Source organism: Neofelis nebulosa, chromosome 2 (assembly GCF_028018385.1).
Source record: "Neofelis nebulosa isolate mNeoNeb1 chromosome 2, mNeoNeb1.pri, whole genome shotgun sequence".
Lineage (NCBI taxonomy): Eukaryota > Metazoa > Chordata > Mammalia > Carnivora > Felidae > Neofelis > Neofelis nebulosa.
The window spans coordinates 51,893,105-51,905,291 of NC_080783.1; the positions used below are offsets into that span (position 1 = coordinate 51,893,105).

Genomic DNA, 12,187 nt, shown 5'->3' on the forward strand with positions numbered 1-12,187 from the left:
TTATCTTTGATTTGTTTTGTTTTGCTGACTATATGAATGAGAAATATTTAATTTATTAATACATAGTTTTATTTTGCAATGTGGTTATCTGCTAATATTTTACCATATAAAAGCATATGATACAAAAGAGAATTATTTGTAGATTTCTGAATAAGAATTTTTAGTCTAGGTGTGCCTTTTTCCTATGGAAAAATAATTTGTCAAAACCCTTACTGAAAATTTTAACTTGTCTTTACACCCTTAGCCTTGATATTGGAAATCATCCAAAGTAAATTTTCAGAAAATCTGCTACACTATCTTTAAGACAATGCCTAAAAGTAGATGTACTCCATTCTCTCTGAAATACTTTTGCTCAGGAATGGAATTAAATTGTCTGCCAACTTGGGAAAATGGATAAATTGTCTTCACATTTTTTATCTATACAATGTAGAGAATAAGGAATTTGTTTTCCTTTTCTGCCTAGTATAGGGTAATATCTTCAGAAACACTTGGTTTATAATTAAAGCACAAAAATTTCTAAAAATGTTAGAAACTTATAGCAGCAATTTGTATTGTCTCACTTCATGAAATATCTATTGCTGCATAAAAAATAATCCCCAAATTTAGTGGCTTCAAACAATACAATTAATGATCTCACGGTTTCTGTGAGTCAAGATTCCAGACATGGCTTAGTTGATCCAGGCTTTAAAATTCCTCAGAGAGTTGGGACACATCATTGTACGGACAAAAGCAAGAGAAAATATTGTACAGATTTGCCTCAGGTGAAAAATCATTTCAGTAAAAATAATAAGCATTCATACATAGATTTTTTTCTCATCATAATCGTATTTTCTCAGATCTTTTGCCTTTCATTTTTGTTATTGCTATATACCGTGAATAATTGCCACAGTAGTGGTAAAAAAAAAGTACCCTTAAATAATTTTTTAGTTCCAGCTCTAAAGAAGCAGAGCAGCCATAGAATAAATTCTAATATTGGGAACATACTTTTATGGAAATATCTATATTATTTTCAATTTTCAGAAAGACTGTCCTTGAAATATAGTACCTAAAATAACAGTGTACACCCCTAATATTATTGAGAGGTGAATATAACTTTTAAGAGTTGTCTAAGTGAGAAAAACTGATCTTAATTATATCAAAAAACTCCTCAAAATATTTCTATTTGATGACCTAGAAAGATATGTTAATAATTTAAATTGATTTGTGTATTTAATATTAGACTGTTTTCCATATGATTATAATAAATCTCCTCTTATTTCTCTCTTTTTTGACTACTTTTTTTTAAATAGACTAAGATGCTTAGTGAAGCAGCTGGAAAAAGGTGATGTTAACGTCGTAGACTTAAAGAAGAACATTGAATATGCAGCATCTGTGTTGGAAGCTGTTTATATTGATGAAACAAGGTAAGTTTTAGCCTCCTTTCCCTTTTATCTTCTTTGTCTCTCTCCCTTTTTTCCTTTCTTGGCCTTCATTTATCTCAAACATGAATTTAGCATATCTTAGTCATGAAACCAAAATCAAAATCGTATTAAAATGTAAAGAGATTTTTTTCTTAGAGCTACTTAACTGGACTATGATTCTTTCTAAAAAACATACACATTTTAATCCAAATAGTTGAATATCAAAAAATAGTCAAACAATTAAGTCATAAAATGAACACATTAGAGTCTCTTCTCTACTCCTTCTCTACTCTTCTCTACTCTTCTACTCTTCTCTACTCTTCTCTTCTCCTCCTACACTCATTGCCCTTAGGCACAGATTTGTAAACATCAGAGACAGATGTAAGCTTGTACCGATTTTTACTGATGTAAGGATTTTCCTATTATTTCCAGATTTAAGAGTTCCTTCTGAGAAAATGGGTGTCACATGCCCATGCATTCTCATAAGATATACCTATTAGACACTCTTCAGGGCTTGTTAAGAAACAGTCCCAAATGTGTATTTGATCACCACCTAAACCTTATCACCTAGCCTCATGCTTAGCAGAGTGGTAAGGAGATTAAGAAATGGGGATTTATTTGAAGAAGGTTGTTAGCCTAGTTCTGTGGCTCTTGACTAAGCAATTTGCCTCCCTGGGGTCATTTGGCAATGTTTGTAGACATTTTTGGTTTGGTTGATGGGAGTGTGCTACTATTTGGTGATGGGTAGAGGCTAGAGATGCTGCTACAGGAAAATCCCCCACGACAAAGAATTATACAGCCCCCATGTGTCAATAGTATGGAGGTTAAAAAACCCTGGTCTTAAGAGAGAACTGTGCATTTCCCCTTTTTTCTCTAAGGGAATACTTACCTCAGAACCTCAAGAGAGGGTCCTGAGGATCCTACTGCTAATAGAAGACTTAGTGGAGTATGATATGACAGTTTGTAAGAGATTTGTGCACTATCTCTAGCAGTTTAGAGGGTACTGAGACTGGTTCCTGATTCTCATCTCAACAGAGTCAAAGGTGGCAGGCTAATTCAGACTACCTTGAATTCACAGGTAAAAGGGACACTGTGGAGGCAGAGAATAAACTCCTTCCAGAGCTTAGCATAGAAAAGGCACTAAGTTTTTCAAAGTCATGAAGCAGATGCAGTATAGGTCTTTTGAAGGGATTGACCAGTATTGAAAGGCAACTGCCTTCAGAAGGTGAAAAAGAGGCTGCATATGGTGATTGTTGAATGAATGTGGGAGATAAAAGATTCAACCCAGACATCAGAGAACACATAATGGTCAAGGTAACCTCTTGGTATAGCAAGTTCTCTGAAGGATACACAAAAACTCCCAGAAGAGAAAAATAACCAGTATTTGGGCATTTGTCGCATAGATGACAACAAACACATCAGTCGTGTAATGCCCTTTGACTCCTATAATTTTCTGCCACTCCTATCACACTGTTGAATGGTAAGAAACAGCAGAGTGAGTGGTGCTGGTGATGGAACATGGAGAGTGAACATCCATCATGCCCCTTCCCTTCTGCAGGTGTCCATGTGTGAGTCAGGCCTGAGCATGGGGGAGGGGAGAACTGTTAAGCCAGATGTAAAATTGAAGTTTTGGTTTTTTTAAATTTTTTTTTAACGTTTTATTTATTTTTGAGACAGGGAGAGACAGAGCATGAACAGGGGAGGGTCAGAGAGAGGGAGACACAGAATCTGAAATAGGTTCCAGGCTCTGAGCTGTCAGCACAGAGCCCGATGCGGGACTCAAACTCACGGACCGCGAGATCATGACCTGAGCCGAAGTCGGCCGCTTAACCGACTGAGCCACCCAGGCGCCCCTAAAATTGAAGTTTTATATGTCTATGAGTAGTGGATGAAACACACACACACACACACCACTGTTGTTTCACAGGTAATAATTCACATGTTTAAAAAATCAAAATAAGGTAAAAGGTGCCTCATGAACACCTTGCCTCCACCCTTATCCCACCCCAATCTACTTATATTTCCAATTCATAAATTTATGTATATTTCCAATGATCTATTACTAATTTTTATTTCGTATTTTTCTGTTTTGATTTTATGGAAAGTAGCACACTATATACACAATGTTTATTTTGCTTTTTCCCCCTTAAATAAGGAAACTTGGAGATCTTCCTATGTCATGATATATCATTTATGTCACTGACCTTTTTAATATCAGATGAGAATTTTCACTAATAATGGACAGAAAAGAACATGGTGCGGGTTATGTTGCACAGGTGATTTTTTTTCTGTTAACAGAACTTTTCAGTTAAAACATAACTTAGATTCATAAATTAGGGGGAAAATCATAGGCACACTTTAAGATCATAAACTATTTGCAGAATTATTTTCTTCGTTAACTTTCACTGAGTGCGTATATAACGTATATGGTTCTTCTAAGTGAACAGAGATTCAAAGTGTATATTTAAAAAAATCTAATGTTCCTGTAATTTCCTTACTCCTTCATTTTCATGTGTGCTTTTTATTATTCACAAATTGAGTGGCCATTATGTCTAAGATTTCTTCAACCAGTCCTTGACATTTTATTTTTTATATTTATTTATAAAACTAAAGAACTTTTACCTTAAAGAATTGGAGATTTGCATTAACCATCTTATGATGGCATAATGCTAGCTATCTAATTTTCATAAATATCTTGCTTTTCATTTGATAGATTTTTATATTGTATTTCCTTCCAGAAATTATGATTCTATAGATATTTTGTTAACTTAGTTCTCCATGATCCCTAATTCATTTACACATGTTATATTTGTAAACATCATTCCTTTCATTTGAAAATTGTTTTTTTTGTGGAAAGAAAAAAATGTTTAACTGCTTCATGGTAGAACTGGTGTGTGTGTGTGTGTGTGTGTGTGTGTGTGTGTGTGTGTGTGTGTTCTTTTCTAAAAAAATCCCAGTTCTTAACACTACATGATCCCCAACTTTTACTCAAATGATATAAACCTCTTCACTATTTTATTTTAATGCTTCCATGCTTCCATGGCATCTTGATTTTTAACCTGGATTAATAATAATAACCCACATTTGGACCGTCTTCCAAGGGCTCACATTAGTCTCTTCACAATCTGATGCAGTTGGCAGGATTACCATTACTTTCTTCACTTCACCAATGAGAGAACCAAAGCTCTTAGAAGTAAACATGTTTTCCAAGGGTCACAGACTTAGGCTTTGGCAAAGCTAGGCACAGAAACTAAGGTATGACTTCTGTTATTGCTTTTAGTGATCTTTTTTCTATAACTGGCTCCTCTCGGGCTATTACTGTTGAGCAGGATGGTTTTTAATGACCTCTGAAAAATTAAGATGGCAATGCATAAAACATTCTGACAGTTGGAATGATAGATCCTGGAAAAGCAACACCCAAATTTATAACTAAAAGCCTCTTATTATAGTCTCCTCTGTGCCAAGAAATCTTTGAAGCATTTTAATACACTATTTCGTTTAATTATCACAGCAATCCCATGGGATAGAAACATTATTACCATTTTATATACTTCATGCATAAGAGGAAACACGTTGACAGAAAAGTTATACAACCTACCCGAGGGAACACAGAAAGTAACTTAATGGATTTAGGGGCTTGGGCACCCACCTTGAGGGCTTGGCTGTTAAGCACAATTCTCATCTGCTTCCCTTGAGTAACATCTGACTTGGGCAACTTCGGAGACTTCCTGGAAATTCTGAGGAAAGCTCATGTGCTGTCAGGGTTGTCAGAACCAGTGGTGTGGATGGTGTTTGCATCACTTCCAACTCTGCCTTCAGTGATGCCACATCAGTAGCTTGAAATTGGCTACAGTGGGAGTATTTCTTTACACTGTGGAAACTGGGAAATGCAACAAGTCAGGATTTATGTTTTTGGAGAGCCTGTGGATTAACATTTACAATCATGTCCCTCATTAAACCTAAGGGTATCTCTTATATATCTTCTAAGGCTGTGACTTTATGATAAAAAAAAAAAAACATCTCAAGAAATTTTAGAGCAACAATACTTGATGCTTGATACAATTTTTATTGTACTAATAAAAATGCAGATACCTCTAGGATACATATCATATTTCCAATTGACTTAGTAAGACACAGCAGTAAATTGAGAATGCTTCTGTTGAGATGTGTATATAATTATTAAAGTTGCATTTGCTTTTGGAATATTAGTAAAACATAATGATTTAGAAGGAAGAGGGATGAAGAAAAATTTAGTTGCTTTTAAACTTTAAATTAAAAACCTGCTGACTTCTGCGACATTTTTTAATGGAAAATTCTCTTTCTAGAAAAAAAATGGTTCAGGGAGTATTCCAGAGAGGCATTTTTTTTTTTTTTTGGAAATTTGGGCTGGATTGCACAAAAAGGTCAACACCTAATAAAGCAGGACAAAACAAATTATGAATCAGTTTAAAACCCATACACACATACACGCACACACACACACACACACACACACCCATCCCTTTTTCTGCTAAGCCTTGGTAATTTCAGGGTTTCAGTTAAGAAAACAAATCAAAACAAAACATCTCTCTTAACGGGTGATTTAAATAAGAAAAATAGAAACAGAGTTTCTGACAGAATTTGAATTCTGACCTTCTTTGAAGGATTATAGAATAATTTCCTAAATGAATACAAGTGTTTGTTGGTTTTTTAACAAGACATTTTCAAATGTAAATGCAAATATTTTATGAGTCCTGCTTTCAGATGTGTCCCTACAGGCTATTGTTTTTCAGAGCGGCAACAGTTGTAATCCAGAAACATGTAGCCTTAAGAGAGAGAGAGAGAGAGACAGAAAAATCTGTCTGATTGTCACTATTTAGATTTGGATATTGCCAGGCAAAGTAGCATCCGTGGCCTCATGAATTGCTATTCATGAGGGGAGGCAGCTGTCTGGGAGGGATACTTACAGAGATGGATATTATGTTTACTAATACCATTGAACAACATAATTTATATCTTCATTTTGTTAATGTGAATGGATCCAAGGCTTAGAATTACCATAGTTAGAGTGCTGATTCTGGATTTAGAAAGAATCGGTTGTTCAAAACCTGGATCCTCCATTCAATACTTCCTTTCTTTAAGCAAGTTACTTAACTTCTCTATTTCCTAGCTTCATCATCTGTAAAATAAGAATAATGACAATGCTAACCTTATAGGGTTGATCTGAGGATTAAAAGCAGCACAATACCTGATAGAGTAAAAGTTAATTAATAGCCAGTATTTTTACTATACTAATAAAAATGCAGATACCTCTAGGATACATATCACATTAAGATATATAACTTATGCTTCCTAGTGAATACATAAAATAATTTCCTGAAAAATAGGTTTTGATCCTGAAAAAAAAATGAAGACAGGTGGGATGTAGTTACCTGGAAATTAAAGCAAAGTCCAAACTGCTGGAAAGGAATCTTAATAGGCTATGCCTCTTGATAAAAACGTTCTCAGTTGACTTCTGTGTCTTACTAAGTTTAAGAGTTCTTCATTTTGTGAGAGATTAACTTGAGCAAGAATGCATTGATGTCAATCAGCAATTCCCGGAGTTATTCTGGTAGAAATCGACTGAAGTCAGGGGCACCTCGGAGCTTAAGTCTCTTGAAATCATTGAGTGTAGGGATTTACCAAGGAACATTCACTCATGAAACAAATAGTTACTGAGTACCTGAAATGAATACCAGACACACTGGTCAGTAGAATCAAGAGCACAACTGTACCCGTAGTTGGTGGCTAGAGCTGTCAAGAGCCAGGAAGATCAAACTAAGCACAACGACAAATGCTGCAAACAAGAAACAGGGAGGTTGTATGTTAGAGAGGGAAACCCAAGCACGGGGACAGATTACAGGAGGAAACATTAAGTAGTGGCATTAAGTCATAATCAGAGGAACTAACATGGAGTAAGAATTGTACAGAGTTGAGATTCCAACCTGGATATGATTGGACTTGCAGGTATTCCTTTAAGTTAATGAATTTTGTTCTTTGGCAAAGCTCCCCATGCTCATTCTTAAATGCATGACTTCTAACAAAACGACTTCCTTTTTTTTTAATGTCTGGAAAATGCTAGGTATAGGAGCACTGAAGTTCAGAAATGTAGTATCAAAGATGAGAATTTGGGGATTATAGCACAGAGGTCTGATTCTTTCATGCTTTATTTTGATTTCAGTAATTGGAACTCCTTTGCTATTTCAACATGATCCCCATCCTAAAGGTTTTGAGAATGGCCAGTGAGTGTTTACTTATTTTACCCATCTTCCCTGGCTATCACTTTCCTCTGCAGCCAGGTCTCTGGCTTCAAAATGATGAATCGCTCCCTTGCAGGTCACCTACTTTTCCTTCAAATTCAGAAATCTATAGGTGGGTTCCACTCCCAAGCATGAGCTCAATACCTGCTTCCAGTTCCCTAAACTGATGCTAGAATCAGCTGTAACTGCTGTAAGACCTTCCTGATGGATGCTTTCAGAACCCACAACTCAACCCCTTCCACAGAGGTCCCCTACCAGGGATTTCTCTGAATCCTCTAAAGTCGAAGCCCATCTTCCAGAATCAGATTATCCCCTATGGAAGTGCCTTTCAACATATTTTCCTATCCTGAGTTCAGGACCTCAAGCTCCAAGACCAAGAGAAAGAAAAGGGGCTATCAAAATTAATGTCAAGTTGTGCATTCATCTCAAGGATAAACAATTATGTTCAAAGACTATGCAGTGTAAATCCATATTTAGAAAAAAAATGACTTTTTTTTCTAAAATACACTGAATCTGCAAGTGTTTCAGCTGTGCTCCCAATGAGAACATTGTGTACATTACTGTTTAGAGATTGTTAGCCTCTTGTAGTTATGTTGTATCAATCTTCTGTATGCCAGAGTAGGGCCTTCATTTTATTCTTATATAACTAAATGACCTATTCAAAAGATTTTTCATTATGCAAAAGAGCAGTTTGCCTCAGTAGATAAAATAAAGCCTCTGTAGAAAAACAGCACATTATTTTTTGACTTTTCAAATGTGCATTTTTCTCACTTCCAAATGCCTTCAAAAACTCTTGGAGTTCCATCTCAATATGGTCACTATGTAACCCTAGTAACTGAAGTCAGGGGACAGGATGAAATGTGAAATAGAGGTGTGGAGTAGGAGGGTAGTCAAGGACAGATGTGGAAAAGCACTGAAAGTTACTAGAGAGGAGACATCAGAAGAACAGATATAGAAGCAGGAGGCATATCTGAAGATATGAAGCACCAAAAGCCAATGGGAGCTGGGTTACTATAAAGGATAAATCAAATGCCACAGGGAGAACCACTGGATGCAGTTAGGAGATTCCTGATGACTCAGTGGAGTTTCAGTAAAGAGAAAAGCCACCCAGATTATAGTAGTGTGAAGAATTACTATGGAACAGCTCAAGAAGAAATTAGATTATTTTTCAAGAATTTGCTAGTGTAGGAAAAAGCATAAATAGAACAGTTTATTAGTGGGAACACTTACTTGTTTGTTTATTTGTTTTATATTTTGTATAGAATGGAAGGCTTCCATTAGCCTGGAGATGAAGAATGAAAAAGAGATTTGGGTCAAAGAGAAATAATAGTTATGGAAAGATTAGGTAGAGAAGTTATCCTTAGAAGTGGAAAAGCATAAGTGGAAAATATAGATAAAGATGGAGCTTACTAACTAGTACACAGCCAAGGCCTCCTCATATAAGCAAAACATAAGTAACATTGCAAAATCAGAAAGGTTAATTAGTATTTATTTTAAACTCAGGTGTTCTTTATGGGTAAGAGTGCTACTATAATTATAGTCAAAATATAGACCATGTTCTATAAAACTATGGGTTCAATGTAACAATGGAGAGCAAACCCTTTGTGGTTAATCACTACAACCTGCACATATCATGATGGCACTGACTCATGTGTACTCCATGGACATTTAGAGCCAGCACAGGCAAGAAGGGAAAAAGAAGAGGACTAATGAACACCTTTCATGAATATTTCAATTATAAGTGACAGGAAGCCCAATCAAACCACCTTCAAGAAACTCTCACTGTCCACACATTGATGGCTAGTACTAACTATAAGCATAGGTGACTCCAGGTAAAAATGATGTCTAGGGACCCACCTCTGTTTTGTTTGCTCTGCAGTGGCCTCCTTCTGATCCTTTGAATGGTAGGAAGATGGCAGTAGTATTTTCAAGCTTTATATCCTCACACCTTCAAATCCAGCAGGAATGACAAAAGGTTTCTCTCCAGAGGCTCTGACAAACATAACCTTTATATTTCATTGATTCTAGTCAGGTAATACGTGTATCCCTCAAACAGTATATCCAGGGGAGGTGGGTATATAAATGCAGTGCTCAAACATCTCATGAGCCAGGAGGGGATCAATTTTATTTAAATCTCATGCTAAAAAAGAGAAAGAATAAAATCCTGCCATTTGCAGCAACGTGGATGGAACTGAAGGGTATTATGATAAGTGAAATAAGTCACTCAGAGAAAGACAGATATCATATGTTTTCATTCATATGTGGAACTTGGAAAACTTAACAGAAGACCATGGGAGAAAGGGAAGGGGAAAAATAGTTATGAACAGAAAAGGAGGGAAGGAAACTGTAAGAGACTCTGAAATACAGAGAACAAACTAAGCGTTGATGTGGGGAGCAGGGTAGAGGGGAAAATGGGTGATGGGCATTTAGGAAGGCACTTGTTGGGATGAGCACTGGGTATTGTATGTAAGCGATGAATCACAGGAATCTACCCCCAAAACCAAGAGCACACTGTATACACTGTATATTAGCCAACTTGACAATAAATTATATTAAGAAAATAAAATAAATCTCATGCCAAGGAATTGAGAATGGTGGAAAGTACTCCACTAAACAATAACAACTTTGTCCTCTCTAGAGTGAAAATTATGTTAGTACCACACGTAGGGGACCTGGATCAGGATCTGTGTGGGATTTGGAACAACTCCTATCCAGGTTTTGCTCCTACTAAGGATAAGCCCCTGGGCAAGTGTTTTTGATTTCTTCTTTCTCTAGTCAGTGGTTTTCTTGCATGGAAGATGAAGTCTCCAGCCCCTTTCTGTTCTGGAATTCTATGGTTTTATCCATGGTTACAAAGTCCCTTATAAAGACCTGCTCATGCCTAACCTACCCTGGCCACCAGCAGGGTGATAGGAGGGAGCTGCTTATCATTTGCTTAGTGAGGGAGCATTTACAGATATGGGCCTTATATATTAGATTGATTTTATTTGGAGGGGTCTCTGAGGAAATCAAGTTGAAAGGTATGTGCTAAGACACTGTTGGAGCTCAGTGAATCACTAAAAAGCAAATTATGATTTTTATGAACTCCATTTTTATGGTGTGAGTTGTAGGGAGGGGTGGTTGTTTGGAGTGATGTGTTTGTAGGCTGTTCTCACCCTGTGGATGGAGTGTGAAAACCAGGCTTAGAAAAAGTGCCGGTACATTTTGGGTGATTTTCATATTTTCGTCCATCTGTGGTGTCTTACTTTCTACAAACTTTCAAAAACAGCCTCAGTGGTGAAAAGGGGGAAAAAAAATCTGACCAGATCTTTTGAGAGATGACAAACAAGAAAAAGCTCCATGTATTATATAAGATCTTACTGTTTGTGAAATTTGGGGTCAATAAAATAGAAATTTTTTTAGCTTTTATTCATTTTTGAGAGACAGAGCATAAGTGGGGAAGGGGCAGAGAGAGAGGGAGACACAGAATCTGAAGCAGGCTCCAGGCTCTGAGCTGTCAGCACAGAGCCCAACACGGGGCTCGAACTCACAAACTGTGAGATCATGACCTGAGCCAAAGTGGGACGCTCAACCAACTGAGCCACCCAGGCTCCCCTAGGGTCAATAAAATATAAATGAATATTTACTGGATTTGAAAAAATATCACTTTAAATATTATTCTCTCCTAATAATGATATTAATAATAATTGTTTGACAATTGTACCCAAGGAAACTTATTATGCAGTTTGCATTTATGATTACATATAATTCTCAAAAAATCCTATAAATTAGATATTTATATTATTTCCACTAGAAAGTTAAGAAACTTGAGGCATGAAGAAAATAAATGGACTTGCTTAGGATCATATACTTATTAAGTGTCCGAAACAAGTTCAAACTTAAATTCAACATTCATTCTTCTCTTCTTCCTTGACAACAGAACTCATTCTTTTTTTTTTTTAATTATTTACTCTTCTCTGCAAAGACAAATGATTCATGGAAGACCAATTCCAGGCCCAGGGTCACAGTGAGTGAAATCTTAATTGACTAAACTAGTAATTAGCCTCCAGTTCCCTAACCAGTGAGTTTATATATGGATGTATGATGCCATTCTGATCAATGGAATATAAAAGGAAGACTGATGGGACTGTGGGCAAAAGCTTTCCTCTCCATAAAATGGGAGTCCTGTGCCTCTGGGTTTTGCTGCATCTGAGTTTGATGCTTGAAACTGATACAACCATCTTGCCATAAGCATAAAGCTAAATCTAACACTAAAAGTTGGCAGCATAGAAAGATGGAGGAAACCTGAGTCCTTGATGATGTTATCCACCTGCTGACTTTAAAAATAAGCCCTTCTTGGAGTCAACCTACCTTTAGTTTTCTTCTGAAGGAAAATAATAAATGTTCCTATTATTTAAGCCCCTTCAGGTTAGGTATGATGTCACTTGCTGTTGAGAGCATCCTAATAGCCACATAGGTCTGCCTTGTTTCAAAGCTCAAATTCTTAATCTCTAAGCCATCCAGGCAGTC

General features: G+C 36.4%; 1 protein-coding gene across 8 annotated transcripts in view; it reads left to right on the forward strand.

Annotated features, from left to right (window-relative positions):
* Positions 1-12,187, forward strand: part of PDE1A (phosphodiesterase 1A) — a 326,360-nt gene that overhangs the window by 227,109 nt on the left and 87,064 nt on the right. For 7 of the 8 annotated variants that reach the window (XM_058712176.1, XM_058712177.1, XM_058712190.1 and 4 more), the window contains one exon: positions 1,290-1,403. In XM_058712176.1, the coding sequence (XP_058568159.1) occupies positions 1,290-1,403 (114 nt within the window). Of the gene's footprint in view, positions 1-1,289; positions 1,404-11,661; positions 11,685-12,187 lie in introns of those variants that run through there. The other variant, XM_058712226.1, reaches the window with a different exon arrangement.